Here is a 26,353-nt window from a genome sequence, read left to right as displayed (position 1 = left end):
TCACTACTACAGTTCTTAAAAGCCTCCATTACAGTAAAAAAGGAATTATTTTTGTTAAAGCATGATACAGATCTTCTATGTTCTAAACAGACAAGATTTGGTTGCACTTTTTACCTTTTAATTTCACTTTTATTGAAATGTTGCACTTGAGATGAAAACAATCCCATCTTTTGAATTTTGCCACTGTTTTTACTGTGCCCCACACCTCTTGTAAAGGATAAACAATCATATGTCCTTGTCTCTCTAAAGTATAAAAAGGTTTCAACAAATACTCTTATGTCCATGTGTATTGCCTCTGCAGTAAACCTTGGATCTTTGTGATTTGAAGCTATTATAACTTCTCAGCAGAAAATTAATGTTTAAATGTTCATTTGAACTCATTGTGAAAAAGAATGGCACTGGCAAATCTAGAATTACTTCACAACAATCATTTCTGTCTGGATCTTTGCATTGCTCCTGAGATGGATTTGGGATTTTTGCCGGGTTTGGGATTCCTCCGAGTTATTTTCATTTAAATTCAAATGTAAATGAACAGCCACATCAGACCAAATGACTGCAGTATGAATTCCAGCTTGTGGAAAATTCTCACAGCCAGGCTTCCCTATTGCAGCCAAGATGCTTCCCTATTGCAAAGATAACCTACAGGGCTGTTCACAAAGCTGGTCCAGGGAGACAGATCTCCTTATGGTTCTTCCTCTGATAATGCAGACAAATAGGCTCTTGGTTTGAATTGTTGTTATCTAGAACAATCTGTCTCCATCAGGATCTAGACAAATTATTCACCCCAGGTAATTGTTACCCTTTGAAAATAGCCCCTCTCTTCCTACTCTTTGTCCTCAGTAGCAAAGTTTTCCTGAAATGGTATCTTACTCTGGGCTTTTTTGTGGTTTGTTTGGTGGAGGATTTGTTGTTGCTGTTGTTTTTGTGTATGTGTTTCTTTCTAAATGTTTGATTTTAATATGTTAAAATCACTGCCCATAAACAGAATTCTGTTTTAATCAGGGCAAACAAGCTGCTCTTTAAGAAGTATTAGTGAAATAAACAGTGCTTGGGGTTCACAGAACAGCAGGAAGTTGTTCTTTTGTTACCAAACTTCTTTCTTTATTCAGTAAGAAAAATAATGGCACTTGTGTAGTACTTTATAATAGAGGCTCTTATACAAGTTTTGAAGAAAAGTGAATCAGTCATCAGAAACAGACCTTATATGAATCAGTATACTACTAATTACTGCAATCATACAAAAGTTGCAATGACGCCTATCTATATATTTGTATGTTCTTTTTGGTCTTTTTAAAGACTGTGTCACAAGCCTAAAGATGTCTTCAGCTTAAAAAAGAAGGTGCTTCTCTGGGATGGTGTGTGTCTGCCTCTGTTCATCTTTGTTCCATGCTCAACTTTGCTAAATTTCGTTTTCTTTTTTCTTTATTCTTTCCTAATCTAGAAATTGCCAGCCATGAAAAGCTTGTTAATTTCTGTTTGTAAAATGTTCTGGTGTAACTTGAATTAAATGTAGTGCAGCTGGGAGCAGTCATGGCTAAACAATACACGGCATAAATTATCTCTATCTGGAGTGTCTGACTAGATAACATAATCAACAGGAGGCTGACAAAATATCACAGCCGCCTGTTGTTGCTGACAACTTCATTATTTCCATGATGTTCAGATGGGTAATTTGTTTCTGAGGAACAGCAATATCTTCAGACACATCCGATGGCCTCATGTACTTTTATAGGCTTCCTGAAGCTGCGTGTGTTTGCACAGATTTGGGGTTTTTCCTAATCTGGGGAACAACTGCAAGAACCATCAGCAAAGAGCTCTGCTCTTCGTTGGTTTTGCAATAGAGCATTAGTCCCATATATCAGAGTTGGTGCACAGCTCCTGATAGGTAACAGCAGCTGCTCTTTGATTTTTTGGCTCAAAATAGGAAGGGCTTTGAGGCTCTGATGGACTTCTTATACTATTTTATTTCTGTTTACCTTAACTTACACCCCAAAAGATCCCAAATGACTCAGTAGTTTTGTAGCTCTGACAGCCGAGGCCCAATTCTATTACACTGCAGCTAGGAATTCTTATTCTCAGGATTTTTCCAAGTAAAAAGACTAGCAGGGGTAAAAAAGCCACTGTGACTGTATGAAAAACATGCCATATTTAAAGAATTCTGACCAGAATAGTCAGAAGTTTCTGCTAGTTCATTTAAAACCATATTCTGAAGTGCAAGCAGCAAGTCCACAGCTGCCACAAAGCTGAGCATTCCCCTCATCTGTATCCTTCCTCTCGGAGTCTGCAAGCCCCAGGCATGGGTGCATCTGCCAAGTTCAGCCCTGCAGAGAGCCTGGATGTGCTGGGCTCCAGGTTGGGCTGGCGAGACCATGGGCTGAGAGCTGTGGCTACAGAGGAAACATGGGGGGGCCAGGGCTGCCTAGCCCAGTTCCACTTGGTCACTGACATCACATTGCCGCAAATATTTCAGAATACTTGGAAAAATTATTTTCTAAGCTTAGTCCAAACACAATTATTTTTTCTTCACTCACAATTTCAGAATTTTTCAAGTTTGGTCATGTCTGTGACTGATCAACTGGGAAATATTTGTGTTTTTCATAAGCATACTGAATACTTCTGTGTCTTTGTGGATAATAGGTTATTTGCTATGGATTTAGATCCAGAACATTGGCTAAAGTAACTAGTGAAACAGTAAGACTCAAATCAATGTCCTTGAAGAAACACAAGAAACCAGGGAACAGGCCAGAGAAGAAGCAAGTTGGCAAAGAGGTATATGTGAATGATGATAGGTAAACAAGGAGCCAGAGAGGCAGGAATTGCCAAAACCAGAGTTGGAATTTACTACAGTACGTTGTATGTTTAAAAATGTGCAAGAAAGAATGAGTGTGGGGACAAAGAGACACAGACTTTTATGTGTTTGTTTGGGGGTTTTGTTTGATTTTTATTTTATCTTTCCCACTGAATAGTTTTGACTGCATGAAAAAAAAACCCACCCCATTATCTTGTTTGAGAAGAAGAGTCACTTTAACTACCTTTCAAGTAATGATTTTTAAAATGAGAGTGGATACAGGTGCCAGACAGAGTTAGCCATGTTACTTGGGGAGGGGGTGGAGATCCCATTCCCAGGTATCCAATCTGCTTGGCTCCACTGCTGTGACAGTGGATGGAAATCTGATATTTGAGCAATATTAGTTCCTTTTGTGGGACTGTGAACAGTCTAAAATGCAGCTTTGTCTCTTGTGATGGCAACAGCTTTGCCATTGTTGCAAGTAAAGCCAGACTTCATGTGAGTCTCTCCACTCCAAACTTCCCACCCAGTTTCTAGCGGGAAACCCAAATGTTTTTCACAAACACGGGCACGCTATGTGAAACAGGGAAACGCTGGGTTCTGGGGATGGAGGAGGTGCTGCCTGCTGGACATCGCGTCCTGGGGACAGGCGATGCCTGGGTGGCCGCCGCTCCGGGGACCATCGCAGGGTTTTGGAGAACTGGGTGGACGCTGCCACCTATCGATGGATGGAGCGCGAAACCCGAGACCTTACGCGGAGCTCCTCATCCCAGAAGCGTCCCAGGGTCTGGGAGGAACAAACAGAATTTGCTACATGGAGTTAATGGCCAACACAACGCTAAAAACACCTGTGGTGTGTAAAGCTGAGAACAACACAGGGTGAAGGTTTGGGGGACTAAATCAGCCAACTTGGGCAGCCTCTTTAAACAAAATGTACCACTAAATGTACATCTTCACAAAAACGTGCAGCTTTAGCAGCAGTAAGAGCAAGAGCAGCTTGTGGGATCAGCTCTCCTTGTGTGCTGCAGGCAGGGAACTTTCAGACTCACCAGCCATGGAAGGAAAACCTGTCGCAGTCAGAGAAGCCAGCAGTGTAAGTACAGCCAGCAAAATGCTCTGTGCAAAATGGAGAGTGGAATGCAAGGGCAGTAATAACTGGATGACTTCTCTGTCCTCTAATGGAAGCATCAAAGTCTGAGGATGGGCAGGTTTCTGCAGGAGATCAGACTAAAGGATCTCCTTCCATGTGCTTCATCATAAACCCAGGGTCTATTGCTTCTGTAGGTCTTTTAGTCTTCTTAATTTCCAGAAATGGATGTAGATGGCTCTCACAGCTATTTACAAACAATCAATAATAATTTTTAATTATTTCATTTTCATTATTTAATTTTTATCATTTGCTAAATGTGTGATTACTTCTTTTACCTTACTGAGCATTGTTTTGTGTCTTCTGGATTTTGAACAGGCTAATTATGAATTTATATTCATAGGTCAAGAAGATTATAAATATATTTTCTTGAGACAAAAAAGCTAATTGTATTTCACAGGAACTAGGCTTGAGCAAGAAAACATCTTGACTTTTACTAGTCTGCTAAATACTGTCTGAGTAGAAAAAGGACTAAGCATTTAAAAAATCAAAATGGCAATTGTAAAAGGGCTGCTTTCCACCAAGCTGAAGGGAGAAAGCAGAAGATAGAAGTATTGAACCACAATGAGAAGGTGCTAGAAATGTTTAAGAATAGACTGATTTCTGGAAATTCACTTTATGTTTTTCTCCTGAAACAGCTGGAAATTGAACATTCCTTTACAAGTGAGTTCCATAGGTGAGGTCTTTATAGGCAAAAAAAAACCTGAATTGGTGACTTTGACTTAGAAGAATCATCCCTATTTAGCACAGCAGTGAAAATGGAGTTCCTAGGCTTACATTTATTTTTAACTGATTTAGACATTTCAGATTTTCAGCATGTTTTTTTCCAGATAGTATCTCAGTGTTAGAGAGGTATTTGGTGGTTTTTGAAAGATTTCCAATTCCCTCCTGTTGGCAAGGAGCAGTGACCTCAGTCAGCTCTCTGACTAATGATCCTTGGAAGGAGCAGAACAAAAGAGGGAATCCTGTAAATGGAGGGCCTGTGATTTTCAAGGTACAGGAGGAGGATTGCTGTGCATAGAATATTATAATAGCACTTTCCAATTCTCTGCTGCAACAAAGCATGTACCTATTTGCATTTGATGTTCTCATTATTTGCATTTGATATTCTCATATGCCCACATGCCTGCTACATTACACACACATGTACAGGCAGGCACATGTGTTGATAGAAAACCCCCAAAGAATGGTTTGATCCATATCCAGATTGGTTTAAAAAATACAGATTAGCTTCAAGTTCTGTGGCATACAAACATCAGGCCCAGGACTACATTTTAGCTTCAGCTACTTGGGCAAAAGGATGCCCTTGGGTATAAGGCACAGTGTTCTTAGCTGAGGTTGGAAGTGTGGGAGAATCAAGCTGATCAACAGATTTTGGGAGGTTTCCAACATTTTCCAAAAATCACGTCTGAATAAAACCAGGGAAAAAATTTCAGCAGATTGTAAGAGTAGCTCTGGTATCTCCTTGAAATAATCCAAAATACTTTTAATGGTCATTGGCTACAACCCAGGAACTGGTGTGTTTTGGTTCTTTTCTATTATCCAATGTTGCACTGGAGTGTTCTGATTGCATGAATTTAACCCAGTAGACCATGTCGAAGGATAACAATTTTCTAAGTTGTTGTTTATCTTCATTTGTCACCTTCACTGTTTTTAGAATTCTGTACATGGGTATTTGAAATGTTCCACATTTGACTTTGTAACATTTTTGTGGGTTTCTGTGGGTTCCAGCATTTGCAATTTTTTGCCCTATAGTAAAAAAATGAGATTTTGAAATATCTCTATTCTCCTATTTTGGAAGCTACTAATGCAGACATTACAGGATCTGCTTTAGCATCTGCAGAGTGTGCTTTTGTTATCCATTTAATAATCTTTTTGAGGCGTAACCTGCTCAGGCTGGGAGCTTTCCAATGATGTTGCAGATGTCCCACAGCTATGGCTATGCCTGCTGCTTTTGTTGCTATGATTGCAGACAGCTGTAGTGGTAGCTTGCTTGGAGAAAGGAGAAACAATACATCACATGCAACAAGCGCTACTGCACTGTGATTTTTACCCCTTCCTCTCGCTGTTTTAGCATAAAACCAACAGCTTGAGGATGGCTGCATTAATGTCTTTTTGCTCATACTTCATGGCAAATTAATTACAATCACAGTTTTGTTTACTCTGGCAGTAATTATTTTTTCTACTTACACGCAGTGCAGCTGATCAATTTTAAAGGCTACAACAAGCTAAAAGCACACAGAAGTCATGGTATCTCTCACATGGAGGCTTCACATATTAGTCACTCCTACAGGTGCACAGGTAACTGGCACAGAGTTAAGGCACCAAACATTCTACCTGTGATACAACACTACTTGCTTTAAATACTGTTCTGCTCTGAGGTTTTAGCAGCAATCTTGGACTTCAGTAATTACTAGTAATAGGCTTTTTCATATCTGATCATTCATGCAGTGTAAGGAAGAGATTTACTCATTCTGCCCAGAGGCTGAGCCAGCAGAGACAGCAAAGCTAATGTGATTCATTGAAGGAAGAGTGGGGACAATTACCAGCAACTTGTTCACGTTTTGCCTTGGATAGCCTAAGCTGGTAAGTCAAATTTAACTCTTTAATGCACATATTCCTAATTATTAGTTTCAAGTATGATTGATTCATAAACATACAGTGTTGAGTGGTTTCTCAGCGGTTGTGTTTTCCTAAAATCCTAAGAAAATGCTTTTACAGCTATGCTGTGCCCCACCAGTGCACCTGTCTACAGAGTGTAGAATATATGTGCCACAAACAGCAGAGAGTGATCTATAATTTAGGTATTTCTTTGTCTTTCTCTGCAATATGTTTTTGAGGGACATGAATATTAGGTCAGTATTTGACAATTAAAAAGGGAAACAAACCCACAAATCTTTTATAAAGGTAACTATTTTATATTCATTTGTATTTGAATTTGGCTTTTAAAGGACCCTGGTGATGGGGAATAAAATGGTTCAGTGCTTAGGTGCAATTAGAAATCTGATAACAAAGATGAAGCTGCAGGATGTGTAGCATGAAATATGTTTTGGGAGACTTTGGTCCCTGGTTTGGTTCATAGCTATAGCACAGTGACAATCACACTGGTTTGATGGGTACTTCCAGGGCAGGGCAGTAACTGTTTCCCCAGAGATCTTCTGCAAGTCTTTTGTGCTCTTTAAGTCTTGGAAATGAAAACTGCTGTTAATTATGACTGGTTATAAGGGGAGATGCTGTTGTTATTTTGTCTAATCCTGCCTTTCTCAGTAAAACCTGGTGCTGTGCTGCCTGTTGCAGTGCTCATCTTGCTGTGGGGGTGCAAATTAGATCACATTAATTTGGGAGGGCTATTCCAAACTGTATGGAGAGGTCCTTAGGTCATCCTGCCTTGGGTCAGCTTTGTGCAGAGGCTTCCATAGGTGAGAATATCAAATGGGGCTGTTCTGCACATCTTCTTTTTCTAAATTATTAGTCTTCCATGTGCTGTAAAAAATTTAGTTCTGACAATAACACATCCTCAGGCTAAGTGCATTTCAGCTGGGGGATTTGTTGTTTCAGTCAAGACAATGTACATTTCAGGTCTTCACCTGATTGTTGAGGCAGGGATATGGCTGTAAAAGAAATCAAATTAATAACTTTTTAAAGGAGGCTAAAACTGCTTTCATTAAATAGTTTATTTCTGTAAAAAAATAACAGCATCCAAAAAACCCTATGCTTTCAATCACAGAATCATGTGAATTGAGCTGTCTCTTTTCCTTATTTCTTATTATGCTTTTCACCCACAATTTTGCCCAATCTCATTTCCTTTGCTCTACTGTGAGTCATTTCTACAGCCTAATAAGATCCTACTTCCAGAAAGTTTTGCAGAATATTCAACTTGCCTTTTTTTTCATTTCATACCTTGTATGTGACTAGGAAGGATGTTAAGTATGATAATCTGCAGTAGCATTTTGCACTTTACTGTTTCAGTACACTGGTGAAAAAATGCAGCTCGTTCACATCATGTCGTTCCAGCTATTGCTTTATTGTTCCACATTTATTCCCTGGACTTGCTTGGGATATTGATGGTGAGTATACAGGGAACACATCTATGTTTCAAGTCATTTGTGATTCACCAATTCTGTGTGGATAGCAAAGATGCCATCTGTTTTATTGTTGAATAGCTGTGATTTCTAGAGTGTTTACTTAGCTTCTCTATAGATTCACCTGCTCTTGACTTCACAGAAACATTGATGAGATTATAAAAGATTCTGTTCTCTTCTTCCATCAGCGTCAGACTATGGATCTGCTCTGGCTTTTTACTGTCAATGCTTCCATGTGTGGCAAGGGCATGCCATGGTTACTGTCCTCAGAAGTTGTTGTTTAGGCGGTTACTAACAAACTGTTGTTTTCTTCTGAATGGATAAATCCTGGTTCATAGACCAGATCAAGGTGGGAAGGACTCCAGCTACCCCAAGGAACTGTCATATCTGGAGTCAAATTATCTTTAGTCACAGTCCATAAGAACAGTAACCCATACCATGGGAAACAGACTTGGTAGTTAACTGCTCTGAACCTTTTCTGGGTTAGTGACACAGATTAGCACCCCAGTGATGCCTAAATTTGCTTTGGTTCAAAGCCTACACCAACATTCTAGAATGCTGTAACAGAGACTCCAGTTTCTTTTTACAGTGTACGCATTGAAACAGAGAAAACAGCCCTGCCAGCTGTCTGAGCTTTGAATGTGTATTGGGAGAGGTGTCATTAGAACACCTCGCCCAAAGACTCTGATTTCCTGGAAAACTGTCCAAGAACTGACAGGTGCTTCTCCTTTACTTGCTCAGGTTAGTATTTTCTCATAAAAGAAAATGCTGCTGTCAAGCTGTTCTCTGTAGAAATTTGGGATTCTGGAAACAACTTCTCCCTTCTCAAGAAAAGCTTGAACTTGATGACTTTCAAGAGATTCTGTGAAAAATATCTGGGCAACTGAGTTTAAGAAGATGGAGGCAAATACACTTTCTGCATTAGTGAAGGCTGAAGAAGAGATAAGGCTTTTTTTGGAGTCAGGCTGGCAAAACTCCATTTTTTTTTTTTTTGTAATTATTTAAATCCTTGAGAGTATTAAAGTCAGCAAGCAAGTAGTTTGGTCTAGTGAGACAGGGGGAGGATTTTATCAGCCTAGAGAACACTGACAGAGGCATAAGCCTTGTTAGCTTTAATACTAGGCATTCTTCTTTGTTTAACTAATATCACAGTAGGTAGGAGAAGTCCTACTAAGTAGATGTTCCTAATTTATTTAATTTTTACTTACTAAATATCTACGCAACCCCTCAGTAAATTCCCATATTGCTTTCATGAACCTTGTAACCTCTCTTGTGCCATTCAGATGTGCTGAGCCTGTTGCTTTTCAAATAAAAACCCATAATCCCAAAGCAGACAGTGCAGCAGACTGACCTGCCTTTGAAGTAAGAATTGGTTGGGTCTACTCTTCTTTGTCCTCATCTTGAGGGTGGTCAGGTCTGTGTGGCAAATGCAAACTGTTCTTTCTATCCTGAGTTCACTACCAACTGTGTATTAGTATTTGTGTGTGGTATTGGTATTCAAAATTTGTAGTCTTGGAATCAGATTATTTTGGGAAATTGAAACTTCCTTTACAAACATGCCTATGGCATTCACTGGCCTATTTTTATTCCCTATTTGGGTCCGTGTTTTGACCCATACTTTACTGACGAAAAGAAGTTCTTGAAAACAAAGGTAAAGGGAGAAATTTATGTGGGACAATGTAGCACTGTGTACTAATGGAAACTGGAAGCGTTACTCTAAATAACTAGAGAATTAAATTATTATTAAATTTGGTAACTTCATGAGTTTCTTTAAAATTCTAAAAACATAGAAAAGTGGGAGGTGGATAATCAGTTTACTCCATAAACTCAGAGAAAAACCAGTCAAAAATCCTTGCAGTATTGCTGCCTCCTGAGTCCCAGAGAGCTTCTGATCATCTCCACACTTGCACATTTATTTCAGGAGTGTAGCTCACATAATTCCCTTTTGATTGCACACACTGTTGTTCAAATGTAACAAAGTCTTTTCATCCCATATACCAATTGTGTTGACTCTGTCTCTCTTCCTTCAGAGACTTGGTCTCTCTTCAATACCCCAGGAGCGTGGAGAATATGTGAAATTACTTGTAATAAGATACTTTAATGCTCAGAGTGTTGCTCACCACAGTGTACAGTGAGAATGGAAGATGTAGAAAGCTTAGGAGATCTGGGTGGTATCTTTAATCTTAAGGACAAATACCTGCCAAAACCAGCCTCAACAGCAGGGTGAGTGTTTAGTAAAGAAGGCTTTTATTGCAAGTAGTCATTAAAGTCTGGTCCTGCCATCCAATTTTCTCAGAAGAAGGCTGAAACCATGAGAACAAAAAGGAATTTGTATCATAGTACAAAAAAAAAAATATTTCCAGAAAAAAATAGTCTGAAAAGGTAGCCAGATTTTCTATTACAACTGTGAAGTCTCCTAGAGAGGCATTCTGCCTTATATATGTGTACACACTCATCAGGGGAAAAGGAATATGTGAAGAAATTGTGCATTTTTGTTACCTTTTCACTTAGAAATCCATAGGGGTAGTTTCCTATGCCTGCAGTTGGGTCAAATCTGATTCTTAGTTTCCCTTCAGAAAGGCAAAATTATTTCCACATAACATACTTCCAGACTTAAATATTAATTAAATTTTTCTTAATACAGAAAAATTACTGTAATGATGGAGCATAGAAAGTACTGTTTAATTACGAGATAACATGTAAATCCAATTAGGTGAGGCAGTCAGAGAGAGGCAGCAGTCCCTCTTGGAAGGGTTTGTACTCTAAATGGGCAGGGCAAACACAGAGCAGGATAAAGTAACACAACAAATAGACACGACCAGTGACTGTCCACTACATGGGGAAGTCACTCAGTATGAAACTGTCCATAGCAACATTGACTTTTGGGTGTCATTTTTTTCTGACACCTGTATTACCAGAACTCACTCTGCAAAAACATTGTTTCCCTCATTAATTGCAGCTCCTCCTCCTTATACAAATTAGCAAATAATTCTGGGGTGGTCTGTTTTATTTTTCCATCTTTAATTCTCTGTCTCCATAGATATCCATGGGTCTAATTCCATAAAGAGCAATTTGCCATTAAAAAAGCCCCAAATGTGCCTTTGTGCAGAAACTGCTTGTGAAAGTGATTTTAGGCACAGCAGCCTCGCACTGTGTGTTTCAGTGACACACTTCTGATCAATGATGTTGGTCTAGCAAAACCTCACTAAATGGCTGCTGTTTTCCTTCTAGAAAACCCTGGCTGAGAATGACCCAGCAAATGCATAACTTGAGCCTCCTGCAGAGCAAAAAGCACAGCATGCCCTCATCGCCCAGCGCTGCCAAGCGGCTCTACCGGAACCTGTCGGAGAAGCTGAAGGGCAGCCATACGTCCTTTGACGAAGCCTACTTCAGATCCCGCTGCGACCGCCTCAGCCTCCGCAAGGCCTCCATGGTAATGCCCCATCCCACCACTGCCACTCCACTCTGCCATTTGTCTCCTTAACCAGCTGGCTTTTAATCTGTGCTATTCTCCTCATCTCGCTTTGTTCCCTGACAAGTGCCGTGTGTTCTTCCCAGCCTTACCGCTAATGACCCTTTGTCAAAACAGAGTTTGACTTTCTTGAAGGGTAAAGACAGGTTACCTACTCAAGTGGTGATGCTTTATTTTAGGAGTAAGGCTGTAACTTGGCACTTACATGACAAAACATGAATTAAATCTATAGATGCAAATGTTTCTCTTACAAGAAAAGAATAAAACATATTTTGAGAAAGGTGAAGATGTCTTGTAATAGAAGTTCCCATTTTTCCAAACGACAGAGCAAATGCAACTTTCAGGCATGACAGATAAATGCAAGGCTATTCCCAGACTGTGGTGATGGTCAATAGATAACACTACGGAAGAAAGAGATCACATGTGAAAGAGTCTGGCCTGGGTACCCCAACCAAATCCCAGCCAAGCACTCTGGTACCAGCAGAGTAAAATATAGAAACACCTTCTGGAATTAACCCTCACAAGGGTTCCTGCTGCTGCAAGTGCTGGTGAATTTATACAACCCCCAGTGCACACATTTTGGGGAATGGACTTTGTCTCTGAAATAACAGCCCAATGTAAATTCAGTGTACAAGATAATCTTTTCTACTTGCTGGAGGGAGATGAACCTGCTTGTGGATATTGTCAAAACAAAATAAATCCCACTTTTCCCTAAATAGGAAAAACAAACCCATTCTTCAACTTCTCCTCTGAATTATTTTGAAGGAAAGAGTTTGTCTCCTTTCTGAAGAGCAAAGACTAATGACATTGAATGCATCAGGAGATGCCCCTTGTGACCAGCACTCTGCTGCACTCGATCAGATGCTTGGTGCAATGCAGGACTGAACTCAGAGTATGGCTGGGCCAGATAACAAAAATATTACATTTTGTCAGAAGGAAAAAGGACACTCGACTCCTTTAATACTCACACATTATGTAAGAGACATATTATATAAATCAGTGCAAGAATTGGAAATTATTTTTAGTTCAATTAGCTGATGATGTCCCTGAGGATTGTGCTTTCCTGAAGTCAGAAGACCCTTGTGTGACCTGTGGAGACTGTTGTCTCTCCCCTGTGAAGAAAGACCATGACCTGAAGGAAGCAGGGGACCATGGCTGCTTCCTCTCAGCTCTTCCAGAGCCAATAGATTCTTGTTTTGTAAGAGAAGCCTGAAATTCAAACAAGGCTTGTGAGCTGGAGAACAGCCTTTTCATGGTAGCCAGCAGCTGTGCTTTTGAGGCTGTGCATTTCCAAATGCCTTTCAGTTTGTAGGGATGATTTGAATTGAGGTGTCAAAGTATGAACTGTGGGGAAAGATTCTTTAGATTAATTTTTTTAGCCACTATCTTATCTTATTTTTTTTTTCCAACTTCAATTTCAAGCATGACTGAGGGAATGAAGGAGGAGGATAAACCAGTGCTGAGGACATGCCAGAGCAGATTGACATGTAGGCTGAATGAATGCCAGTCTGTGAGCATATCTTCTGACCAGTGTTTATCTAAATACACCCTTCACATTACATATTCCTTCAAACATGGGCTCTTCTGTCATACTTCACTAATAAGGAGAGAAATTGCCAGTGAGCTGAGCCGAAGGATTGAGGAGCAGGGCACTGCTGCTGGGGGCCGAGTCCTCTGCTAAGTCCTGAGCCAGTAACTCAGAACCTCAGATCTGTCCCTTTTCACTCTGGCTCTGTCAGCAGTGGGAGTGCCTATTCCAGCAGTCACCATCATTAGGAGACTTGATTTTATGTTGTGTAGATGGGGATTTAATGGGACACAGACCTCTGTACCAGTGCTAACTTTTTTCCCCCAGCCCACTACATTGTCATGGGAGTGTCACAGCTTTTGTCACTGACAAACACCCAGCAGAGGAACCTCCAGGTATCACCAGTCTGGGGTCTGAGCTGGTGTCCATAACAGGCAGTGAATAGACTCACACTGAACTTGAGAGGCTTTGGATCCTATTCTATCCATTCTGCTTGTTGTTTTCCCAGTTTTCCCTAGAAATAAACAGCAAGAAAACTATTAGTGAAGGGGTGGAAATATTCCAGGTCAAGTTGCTAGCTCATGTATTTTCTAATCATTGAGTTTCTGTGCCACTGAGCTAAGTCAAGGAGTAAAATCATGTCTCCAGACAAGTGAACAACATTTGTTAGAATTTGTTTTCTTTCAGCTTTGGCTTGTGAAGAGTTTTTTTTCCACTCTCTCTTGCTGTGCAACACTTTCCATTCAGTAAATTGTTGTCTTGCTGCAGACATAGCAATGTCCCAAAATAGCTTTATTCTTGAACTCATGTTTATCAAAACAAGTCTTTGCAGAAACTACTTTACCACTTTTTCCAACTCCAGTAGTACATAGTGGACTTTTTCAGTCAAACTTAGAGCAAATAGCTTGAAAGGGGCACTTCATTTTAATTAAGCTACATAAGATTGCATTTCTAAACACTCTGGCACTGAATCACTTACTGGAACATGGTTATTACTTACTGCAAAGCAATACTGTGGTTCTTTTCAGTATATACATTTGTGCATCACAGTAACACCTAAATAAATTAATCACATAGCACATCTGTCCAGCTAATAATTAGAGGCTGCAGGATTGAGTCAAGGAAAAAGCAATGTAAAAACTGCTCCTAAACTTCACCCAATCACTTTTAAATGTGATTTTTTCTTTGAATTTAATGCTTTTGTCCTTACAGAGCAGAAGAAAGTTATCTAGTAAAGGTAAATGATGGCTCTTGTTGGTATTTGTGACAATACTAGCTGGATTAAAATAGAGCACTGGGGGGTAAAAATATTACTCCTTATACCTGTTTGGATTTCTTATCCTGAGGCTGCAGATGTCTGAAACATGCTGCAATACTAGAGAGTCTTCTACATGGAATGTGATAAGCTTTTTGCAGCAAACTATATAATTTTCAAATATATTTCTGTTTTCTGTGTGAAAGCAAATGGCTGGGGAAAAGTTGGTCAGGTGTGTAGAATGTTTTTCTGGACTTGGAGAGCTGGGCTGGATGCAAATTTCCAAATGGGGCAGTTCACTAGCATGGGTGAAGATGTACTAGATAACTTGCTGCCTCTCCAGGATGTTTTTTGACTGTCTAGCAGAGTTTGATGTGCTCTTCTATGGATGAGGGATGCACACATGACCAGTTAGGAAGGCCACATCACAGCTGCCATGATTTTGCACTCTTTGAAGTTACAAGACTTGCCAATGTATTTCAGCCTATTTTGTGTCTGAATTGCTCGTTTGGAAAACCCGGTATTTCCAATTGTTTGGATTGGATGAAGTAGCTTATAATAGTCATGCTCTGTTTCTCATTTAAATAAGTGCAGTTTTTTCAATCAGATTTCTAATGAAATGAAGAAATAGAAATTTACTTTTATTTTTTCCCTTTTGGTGAGACATTCTTGCCACCAGGTCAGTTGGCAACAGAGTTTATGATAAATTTAACTTAAACATATGCTTAGATTCTGCTCAGCAACTTACTTAGGGTCAAAATTTCACAAATACTTCAGGTATTTCATTTGTCAAGCAGAAGTCTGAATATGTGTTTTCAAAGGCACAGCAGCAGGTCTAAATCACAATAACTAAATCAAAAATCCCCAGTTTAAATCAAAACTTTAAAAATAATCCTACAGCAATTTGACAGGTAGGTAAAATCTGTTAAGTGATGCGTGAGTGTGTGTGTGTATTTAAAAAAGACAAAATGCTTTTGTCAGCCGTAATTTGGGTTAATTTCAGCTATAATAGTGAAGTAGGTCATCTCTCTTTTATTATCATGTAATAGCGAATTTTTGGTTTATATAATGGAAGAAATTTCTCAGATGTAGTACAAGATTTCCCGAGTTTCTCACAAAATTGGAATTAAAGCCAAATAATAATATGAAGCACTTAGGGTAGCACTCTACAAACGCTAACTCATTTAACTTTTGTGCACATATGTAAAGCCAATTAAAAGATAATTACTTATTCTGTTTTTAAAAAAAGGAAAACCATGTGTGTATGCAGTGCCACAGAAGGGAGAATGTGAAGAGAGAAATAACTACCTTCCTGTCCTGAGTGAGCACCACAGCCTTTCACTCTGTAATATTATCAGCTTTACCTTTTTGTTCTGCCCCTAGACTGTTTCCAAAAATGAACTTAAAAAGAAATGCAGACCAATGCAGTCATTCCGTTTCTCAACCAATTCTCTTTGTAATATGTTCTTGATTAATTCACTATTAAATAAGTAGATTTTCATAGCTGTGATCAGTTACAAGAATAATTATCTTTTGCTTGTTTTCTGATTAGATCAAAATGCAGATGATTCTGAAGCATAATTATCCTGTACTCCCATAAACAACACTGTAGAAAAAGTTCCAATAAGAGTAGAAAAAGAATTTGAAATGGACTTTAACAGTGATTAAATCAATGCTGTTTAGAATGCTGATGTAGAAGAGTTGGTGAATGTGTTTCTAGTGGCAGGTGTCCCTGTCTGAGGCAGGTTGTTGGCACAAGTAGATATTTAAGGTCCCTCCCAGCCCAAATCATTCTGTGATTTTCTGATTTTAAATTTCTAATAACTTCCATGATAAAAAGACTATCAGTTCACAATTCTGCATCATAATAATGAAGTCCCATGGAGTGAAGAGCAAGCTTCTTTTTCCACTGTTGTACTTCAAACATCAGTGCTCTCTGTATGCTAATTTTGAGTGCACAATACAGTGACATACAGCTGTTAAATCAATATCACTGTTGAGTGGAGCTGAAGACATACAGAAGTATTAGAATCATATCAATAATTAAAATATTTTGTGATTATAATTACTTTAAATTATTTTAATTTCTAGCAAGACCACTTCATCCTTTCAGGGTACAGGCAAAACACCAGAAAAAGTATAAGGTCTCTGATATCAAGACTATAAAGGTGTTACATAAGCAAGACAGCAGGTGTGTGGAGCTACTGGAATGATAAGAAGTATTCCTGCATTGCAGTAAAAATTTCTGACATTTTTAAAGTTTTCCCTTATAACAAGAGAAATATGTGCTGTCTTCTTTTCTAAAATTTTCTAGACATGCACTCTGCCTAATGACAGGGTATGTCCATACAAACCATTTTTGTCTTGAACAGAGGGGTTAAAAAAAGAATGGCGAATAGAGCTTTTTCTGAGATTTTTATCTTATACCAACCCCAGAGTGTGGCCTAAGTATTTGATTATAAAATTAAACCTGAATCTTATCATCTGGAGAAAAGTCTAAACCCTAACAATGTGACAGAACCCCATGATCAGCAGTGATGTTTAAGTTGTATCTTTTATTCTGCATGGAAACCTCCAGAAAAAAAGTAATTCTCCAGCATGAGCTGTTCTGTACTTCAGTATCTACAAGGTGATTCCCAAGGCAGCACTACTGTCCCAGATTTGCTTTATTGTTGCATAGCTCATCTCACCCTTAAAATATCATCTTAACATAAGTATCTCATTTCTTTACATTGGCAGTTTGGGCACCTTCTGCATGCTTGTCCTCCTGTTCTGACCCCCAATATTCAGCACAGATGGGGTCTGTAGTAAAACTTTCAGCAAACATCACCTTTGCTATTTCTTAGTGTGGTACAAATATTTCACATGCAAAAAGTAGACCAGAAGATCCCTGTCAGGCCTGAAAATTTCGGAAGACACTTTTAACTTCAAGCACACTGAAAAAAAGCCCCTGTAGAACTGATTAAATTCCAAGGTGGAGCTGGGGACTGCAGTTTCCAGAACTGCTTGGAAACCCTTAGTCCATGTGTTTTACAAGGAGACAGAGAGATGTTCCAGCAGGTCAGTGTTGTTTCACTGAGAGCAAACTTGGACACAGGTATGCCCAATAAAACTATTGATAAATTGATGTTGTAGATGTCAAAATGTGCTTGCTACAAATTGATATTTAAAAAAGAAAATGAAGTTTTAGTGTGGTTGAAGTGTTAACTTCTAATCACAGTAGAAGATGGTTTCAGTTCAATTGAATAAAGAGTGTATTCTGTGATGAGAATTTTCTCAGTGGTTTTGGGACACAGGGAGCTGGTTTACACTGTGTATCTGAATCTGTGCTCTGAGCCCTCCTTGCCTTGCTGGGCCTCTTGCTCCTGCTAATTCATTCCAAAGAGGGAAAAACCCTATCAGGTAATTGCGGCAATGGGACCCTGGGAGAGAATTTAAAGAATCTTGGCAAATAACTTGTCATTACTGCAGGCTCCAGAAGGATGTTCTCATAAAAGAAACCTGCAGGCCCTGCTACTCTCCTGCACCTGCTTCTCCCCAGCTCAATTAGGAAACAACAGGGGCCTTTGTATTGTGCCATTCTTTTATCTCCTTGACATTGGTAAGGAAAAGGTTCAGTGGTTCTCCCTGCCTGAGAGTTAGTGCCGTGGAAGTTCTCATGTTTGGCTGCTTGTGCTCTCTGCTGCTCAGACATGCGCACTGAACACATTTTTTCAGTTCCATTTCTACTTCTGTTTTTAAGGCCTACAAATTTCAAAGTTTCTTGTACTTACAACTTAAATGCAATAATACAGGCACCTAGAAATAACTGAGATGGTAGAATGAACACACCGGGTCACACTGGAACTGGGAAGGTTTTTCTGCAGAACTGCTTGTTTGATTTGGATTTTCATCACCTGATTGTAGTTTTCTGCTTGAAATTTTGAGTTTGAAAAACTCTGCAGTCCAAGGCTCTGCCAAAATTGTAGTGTATCATCCAGTTTCATGCTGCAAATATAATGTTGCTCATATAGTTTGATTACAGGACAGATGTCTAAATAAGAATGTGTTTGTTTCATATGGGTTTGAATCTCACTTGAATCTTCCCACAGACCTGAAGCAATTTCAAGCACTCCAGGGGTAGACCAAGCTCAGTTCTGCTGCAAACATTTGCCATGCTTCAAGCTGAGCCTAAGTTGGGGCTGGAGGAGCAATATTTTATTTTGAGGAGCAATCTCACAAAACACAGATTTTCTCTATTTTTAAAGCACTAACATATGAAAAGTTTTACTGAATTTCTGTCTTTATTGACACACAGAATTTCCAGTGCAATGAAGCTATGTTTGAGGCCGTAGAGCAGCAGGACCTGGATGCTGTTCAGATTCTTCTTTATCAATACACCCTGGAGGAACTGGACCTGAACACACCAAACAGTGAGGGACTCACTCCTTTGGATATTGCCATTCTGACAAACAACGTCCCCATTGCCAGGACCCTTCTGCACGTTGGGGCAAAGGAAAGCCCACACTGTAAGTAAAGAGCACAAATTGACTTAGATAATTGCTTGTATGAAATCAGTTCTGCTGTTGTTAGTGAAAATCAATTATATGACACACAAAAATTGCCTGGTTTTAGCATAAGGATGATTAAAACAAGAATGCTGGAGGATATTTGCAGCAATATCTGCTCATTGAATATGTGCTCAGTAGATTTTTTTTTTCTCTTTCTCAGATGCACCAACTAATCAATCAGGTTGAGCTTCTAATGTGATTAACACTGGGGCAGCTGGGTTAATAGCAATTTTGAGAAAAAAATCTTTAAAAATATGGCAACAGGAACTCAGTGATTCAAAGATCATGGTCTGAAATGTAGAGTTTGTCATCAAAAATCAAAGGATGATGGGTTGTCTAGACTTTGTTTTATTTTGATTATCCTTTTGATTTTGGCTATGCTTCCTTCAGGAGGCCAGTTGTATTGAAATCTATCACTTCCATTCCCCAAAGACCCCTCACTACTGGTCTTCAAATGGCCTAAAATCCCACTTAAATGAGAATTTCAAAGTTCTACAGAACCAGAGAAAACCGAAACACAAAACAGACCTTCTCACTTTACTGGAATACCAATATTGCTTATAACTACATATTGTAGTTATAAAACTTCTTTGTATTCCTTCATGGGCCTTTTTATGCCCAGTTTGTGGGTTGGAGGGTGACTTACCAACCCAATTAATCAACCATATACCATGACACAAACTCTGACGCCTTACATGGGTCTAAAAATACCCCGATGTAAGAGAATTTGTTTTAAACTGTCAATGCCTATATTTAGGACATTCCCAGCAAGGCTATAATGAGACTGTGTTTGAGGGGTTCGGCCACTGCAGACTCTGCCATTAATTTGAAGTTAGTTAAATTAACAACATTTAGTGCTGGCATGTCAATCTCACTGCTCCAGGAAATTGCACCTTGAGGCTACTAACATTGCCAGTTTTTTCACTGGAGAGTGTGTGTGCATGTGCATGTTGAGTTTTTTTGCCAGACCCTCAGTGTTGGTACACCTTTATTGCTTTTCTATATCCACAGCACTTATATTATCATTTATTCTGGCCTCCTTTAACCTTCCCTGGAGATTTTTGCATAGTGTAGCTGCTCAGTGAAAAGAGTTTTTTAGTTTTATATTTATTTGTTTATTTTTCTGTCATGGTTCATGAGTGAGGCTTTAAAAAAAAGTGTGACAGCATTTAGAGTACATGATTGACTGCTGAAGCAACATTCATTAACCATGACAAATCTAGAGGAAAACACAGTCGTGAGTGTTCTAAACAGCAGTAAAAAAGACTAAACTAATTTTTCATTGACCTCATCTGTAAATAAATGCAGTCTGATGGCGAGCAGGGGCAATCATAAATTAGTATTCATTTCCTGTAATTAATGCAAACATGCCTATGAACACAGAGAATATGAATATATAACCACCTAATTTCCATTTCAAAATATACCCACCAAATTTCCACTTCACTTATCTTGACTTTTAGTTTTTCTGATTGAAATAATGGAGGAAACATTCCCAGTAAAAAGCAGTCATTTTGTTTGGGTTTCTTACCTGAAGGGTTTGCAGTGGCTGTTTGAGGGTGAAATGCAAAAAGTTATTTTCAGCCCTCAGAACAAAGGATCACAGCATCTTTGTGCATGGCTTCACTCTTGTGGAACTGATGGCAGTCACCTTCTATTTTGTCCAGACTTTCTGCTCTGCTTTTCGTACTCAACCAACCCTGTTCAAATTAAATCCTGTTTGTATCATCTCAGGACTGCAGGAACATGATCCAGCACCCAGCAGGAGCATTTTCATTCCTCTGTGGTGGGCAATTGAGCAAGACTTCTGCAGGCTGAATTGGAGGGTAAAATCCTGACTCACCCAATCTTGGGACTGGACACAGCATCTCTTAATGTGATTAGAAGTGTACAAGACAGATGCACAGAGCTGGGGGAAGGTGAAATAGAGGAATTCCTCGTTCCAAGTGCAAACAAAAAGCTTCCTTCACAGAAAACCTCTACTCTTTCACTGTATATATTAGCTGTAGTGATCCAGCTGAAATCTCATTATAGCCTCTAACCTAACTCTGTAGAAAAGAGGATCTGGAGGACAGATAGCTTCCATCTGTATCACCTGGATTTCTGCCTGGAACAGCAGCAGATAAAGCAATAGAAAGTAAAACTATGATCTTCATCTCCACATGGAACTCAGATTATATAAATCTCCAACAGGAACGCAACATCTTTTAAAAACAAAGTAACTAAGATCAGAGAGTACAGCATTTAAAGTATTAATTTAGTTGGGGAGAAGACAAAGTGTTATCTTTTCAGTTACTATCGTTCATCACATACTCATGGTTTGTCTTGTTCATGTGAACCCAAATAAAAATAAGATTAAAATTCCCACTGGCTGATTGGACATCAGAGACTCGACAAATGTGGATCTGAGCCTTGATTAAACAGATAGAACCAGATCCTTAGTGAGAACTTGAACCAATGCCAATGCTCAACCACCTGAAGCTCTGGCACATAAAATCTCCTTCCTCAGTCCTGTTGTGCTATCAGATGTGTTGCATGTTTATTGTAGGCATGGATCCAGGAAACCCTATCACCTCTGGCCTCCCAGTAAACAACAGTTCTGAGGATACCAGCAGGTTCCAGAGAGCCTGGCCATATGTCCCTGATGTCCATATGAAGAATGATCAAACTTAAGAAAGATGGCTTCAAGCCAGCTTCTGAAAGCAAAATCTTAGAGACAAACATTCTTCAAAAACAACCCTTTGGATGTCAGAGGTGTTGAGTAATTCTTTGCTCTCCCGTGGCTGTAAAGATCCCAGGCCACTTTTCATATCAGTAGGGTTATTCTTAGACTCTGCTAAACTCTGGCTGTCATACTGTTATGAGAGACAGAGGCAAAAGTTAAAATGAGAGGTTCAGGCTGGATAAAACAAACACCTTTTTCGCTATAAGGACAGTGAAGCAGTGGAAAAATCTCCATCCATCCTGGGAAGTTTTCAAGACCAGACTGAATAATACCTGCAGTAACTCAGTCTGACCTCTTGGCTGAACCTATTTTGAAGAGGATTGGTCTAGAGAAGGTCCTTTCCAATCTAATTTGTCCCATATAATCCCAGTTTAGAAATAACACATTCATATCCACATACATATTTGGTCCTGTGGTGTTTTGGCGTCAAAAATCTATGAGAGTCTTGGTGCTTTATATGGTACAGTTTGATATTTTCAGAAATGTCTGCTGCTCCTGACTTGTGCAAGTGAATGATGGGTTCAGTCTGTGTAAGATTCCTGCTGTTCCTGAGAAAGACTTGGGGCAACCAAGAGCCTGCCTGTCTCTACTTAGCAGTTCCTCACTATTGCTAAGAAAAGCCACATGTGCCAGGGCACTGATTATGGTAAAAAGAGGCCCTTTAAATTAAGGCTCTCTCAGAGCTCTTCTGCAAAATCACCAAACACCAAAGAGATTTTCTGTGATTTCAGAATTCCTACTCTTGTGCACTCTTTCCTGCATATTGAAAACCAAATCAATATCTGCATTTATTTTCAAATTAAACTTCTTTACAAGTCCTACTTTCTAAACTGCAGATTGAACCATTTTACACTAAGAGCAACTCTGAAAATAGGACTTGATTCACCACATTTCACTGTACAATCAAGGGGCTTGTTTAGGACCTTGGGCTAAAATAAAACCTATTCTGGTTTGTAACCTATGTGATCTTAATTTTACCTTGATGTAGCTCACAGTAGTTCACACAGAAAACCTGAACTGCTAAACATCAAATGAATATTTTTCTGAGCATGGGAGGAAAAAAATCTCCACATAGCAAGCTGCTCACTGCCTGTCAGAGGACTAATTAATTTCTCTGGATAAAACTGTGGCACAAAAAGCTGGAAAGAGATCCATTCTCTACCAGCCATGGACTTTAAGCACAAAAAATTCTTAATTTTGCTAATCACATGTCTTCTTGTTTGTTGAAATTTATATATTGTGTTTGTAACCAGTTCAATCACCTTTTTTTAATGTAAGTTTATGATACTATACTGAAGCAGAGGTTGGAGAGAGAGGTTATTATTTTAGCTTGGTTTTCATATTCTGACTTACAACAGATATGCAATTGCAGTCTAATTAAGACAATTTTAATCATATGAGAAATACCAGAGGGAAAAATGTGGCAAATTTATTCATGTTGTTAATGACATTTAAGTGGCCAGATCTTTAAGGAAAATTAAAATAAATGCAATAATACAGAAACACTGTCAGAACACAACCCGACACCCTGTTGTTCAGGGTGTTGGTAGCAGTCAGATGAAATGTGACTGCAATGTGACAAGCAATGAAATGTGACAGGCAATTCTCCTGTAGTGACAAATGTGGTTCTGTTGAAGCAGTGATCCTGTAGAATGGCTCCATTGTCTTCTGAAGGTCCAGTGGTAGTTATGGAGGTCTTGGCCTCTGAGAATCCAGTCGGAAAAGGCTTCTGTGGTGTTCCAAAGATCAGATTATATCCAGGTAGGAATGCTTGGTTCCTCCTCCTGAGCGGAGCATCTCCCAATGGGATGATGTAATTTTATCAGCCATGCAGTGAGACTCAATGGCCCATTAACAGAAGATATCCCTCAGAGTTATCAGGGATGAGTCATGAAGGAAATAAGGAACTCTGTCCCGCCTGGTTTTAACAGCTTATGAAGATGGTGATAGAATACACACTTTTGGGTACATCTTACATTGTAACCTAAGATGTGTTCTGAGCACGGCCAAAATTTTGCCAAGCACTTCCTATTTCTCTCTTTTCCTGGCAGTTGTGACCGTGGAGAGCAGGTCTGTGCACCTGAGCACGCTGGTGCAGGAGGCCCAGCAGAGAGTGGCAGAATTATCAGCACAAGCAGCGAGTGAAGGGCTGGGCACAGAGAGCGCCGAGAGGGAGAAGCAGCTCAAGGGCTGGGAGTGGAGGGCCAGGCTCTACCAGCGCATGAAGGCCGGCTACGAGCATGCCCGTGAGTATGTTGCATTTTTTTCAACTTGGAAATAAAACTCAAGGTAATTTTAATAAGGAGGTAATAAAAAAGAGGATCTTTATTTGAAGGCCTTCAGGGGTAGCTGTAGAAAGATGTCCACAAAAGACCAACCCTGCAGGGATGAGTATATTTTTATAGATTTTAGAAAATTAGCATAATGCATAAAAAGCACCAATTAGGAGGATAAGTGGTGATGAGATTTCCCCCCCCCCACCCAGGTCAAGCCCCTTCTCTGGAGTGCCCCCCTCAGCACTAGCTGTGCTCTATCCATGAAATGGATCTCAAGGAGTTGTTCTCAACCTTGGTTCCCAGGAAGAACCAAGACAGCACTGGGGCCCTGCACCTCCTGGGGCTTGGAGCTCTGGAATTTGTTTTATCTTTCTGCTTAAGGAAAGGATATGGAAAAGTACTGGGAAAACTAGCTACTAATACAATAGGCTACAGAGCTCCAAATATATGTGTGGAGAATACAGGGAACATATAAAACGAAAAAAGGCAAAAACTACATCAAGTACAGGGAAACCGCAAAATTCCAGGCAGGAATCTACAGCTGATAACCCTCTCCAAAGATGCTGATCCTTGTGGCTCTGCTGTGAGCAGGAGCGGGAGGAGGTAGGGATGGAGAAACCGAGGCACAAAGGTGAAATAGCCTTTCCAAGAGGGAGAAGGAAATGGGTGTTAGAACAATAAAGGGCCAAATATCTGAGAGAAACAAGCACATGACTCCTTATGCTGCATAAAATTAATATGACATCCAATATCCCAACTCTTCATTCAGGATGCAATGATTCTGCCCTGCTTGTCTCTTTTCACATTTACTCCTGGATCTCATTTAACATGTTCAGAATTTATAACAGGATGCTATAAAACAACATATGAATAGGCAGGAAGAGGGATAGAGACATAGGCCTTTTCTCTGTTGTAATTTGATTATTTTTCAAAAGAACTTACTACTTTGGAATGGGATTGTTCTAAATACTTGATCAAGCAGTGAAATTTCATTTTGCACATAAACATTGTGAAAATTTAACCTTAATTTTGATAAGCACTAATCTTAATCTTGGTATCCATTTCATCACCACAGCCACAAATTGAGTCACTTTAAACAGTTGTACAAGTGAGTCTGTATCCAAATTAAATGGAATTTGGGCCCAAATGAAGGAGTAAACAGGCCTGAATTGTTTCTAGACACATGGATTTTTTAGCTGTATCCTATGTGATGAAATACAATCATTGCCATTAACATTTTAAAAACCATCTTTATATAAATGTACTCACAAATAATTTTTGCAAATTTATCGTATGTTAAGGTTATTTCTTCAAGACAGATGTAGTGCTCCTTCTCTTAGATACTAAATACAGGAAATACAGAAATAGTGAAAGTTAATATACTGAGTTTTTAAATCAATCTCAGCAGTAAGTCTTGATATTTTTGTGTTTGATTTCTGAATTGATCTGATTGATATTCTGCAAATTAAACTTTTTTTTTTCCTTTTCTTTTTTTAAACAAAAATGTTAGACCTCAGTTGACAACTGTATTTTGGAACTGTTACACCAAAACAATTGTGGAATTTGCAATTTTTGAATCCCAATAACATAAAAATGTTTTCTGGTTTTTGATAAATTTGAGTTTGTTAGTGAAACCATCAAGGTTTCATTAGCTCTTTGTGGTTTTGTCCTTTCCCTCTCCTCTTATCCACCCCAAGAGATTTATAGGGGCTTTTCATTGACATAATTAGCATGGATCTGTTTTATTGGGTTACATATATGCAGGAAGATATTTTTAACCAAAAAGGAGCCAAAAAACATGATAGAAACAAATGGTGTCTGCAGGATATTGTTAGTAGGGTCACTAATTAAAATGCTCAAAAGGCAGAAAACACAAACACCTACAACCCAAAGCTCACAATTGCAGGGTGATTTTCAGTGGGTTCTTTGAAGACTCAGGAACATTGTTTGAACAGGATTTGTTGTGCTGAAGAGCTGATGTTTTCTCTTCTCTCCCAGGAGCCCCAGAGGCGCCAACCAATGTCTGTCTCATGGTAACGAGCAGCACATCACTCACTGTCACCTTCCAAGAACCCCTCAGTGTCAACTCAGCTGTGGTGACCAAGTATAAAGGTACTGGATTTAGACATCTTTCATTCCCCTTAACAATGTACAAAAATTTGAGGGCTAAGTGGGAAAGGTATTTATCTACAAGAGGTTATATTATGATGCAAGTAGTGTTTAAATGTAATTATTTTCCCAGTAAACAGACATAGAAGTGGAATTTTCTTGAAAGATTACCCAAGGACAAAATTTTTATTAAAAAACAAAAAGAAAAAGAAATTAACCAAAAGCTTTCTCCATGAGTGCTTTGAAGAAGTTTGCTTGAGTCACTGTGGTTAAGACATCAGCTCAATGACTGGGTTGAGATGAGCAGTTACAAAACACAAACTAACTTTTGGTGCCTGTGGGCTCCTGAAACCATGTGTATCCTTGTAAAAGCCAAACCCACACCACCATTCCTTAAAGGAATGCCTCTGGAAGCTGAAAC

The 26,353-nt window shown here is 39.2% G+C and overlaps 1 protein-coding gene across 1 annotated transcript in view; it reads left to right on the top strand.

Moving 5' to 3' along the window:
* The first annotated feature begins 11,263 nt into the window (after positions 1–11,263).
* ANKFN1 (ankyrin repeat and fibronectin type III domain containing 1) overlaps positions 11,264–26,353 on the top strand; it is a 60,170-nt gene continuing 45,080 nt past the window's right edge. The window contains exons 1-4 of the mRNA XM_053960490.1: positions 11,264–11,450; positions 18,570–18,780; positions 23,599–23,793; positions 25,822–25,935. Of these exons, the coding sequence (XP_053816465.1) occupies positions 11,265–11,450; positions 18,570–18,780; positions 23,599–23,793; positions 25,822–25,935 (706 nt within the window). The 5' untranslated portion in view covers position 11,264. The remainder of the gene's footprint in view (positions 11,451–18,569; positions 18,781–23,598; positions 23,794–25,821; positions 25,936–26,353) is intronic.

Source organism: Vidua chalybeata, chromosome 19, assembly GCF_026979565.1.
Source record: "Vidua chalybeata isolate OUT-0048 chromosome 19, bVidCha1 merged haplotype, whole genome shotgun sequence".
NCBI classification, from domain to species: domain Eukaryota; kingdom Metazoa; phylum Chordata; class Aves; order Passeriformes; family Viduidae; genus Vidua; species Vidua chalybeata.
Note: the sequence above shows the minus strand (reverse complement) of the source record. Positions and strands in the feature narration are given on the sequence as shown.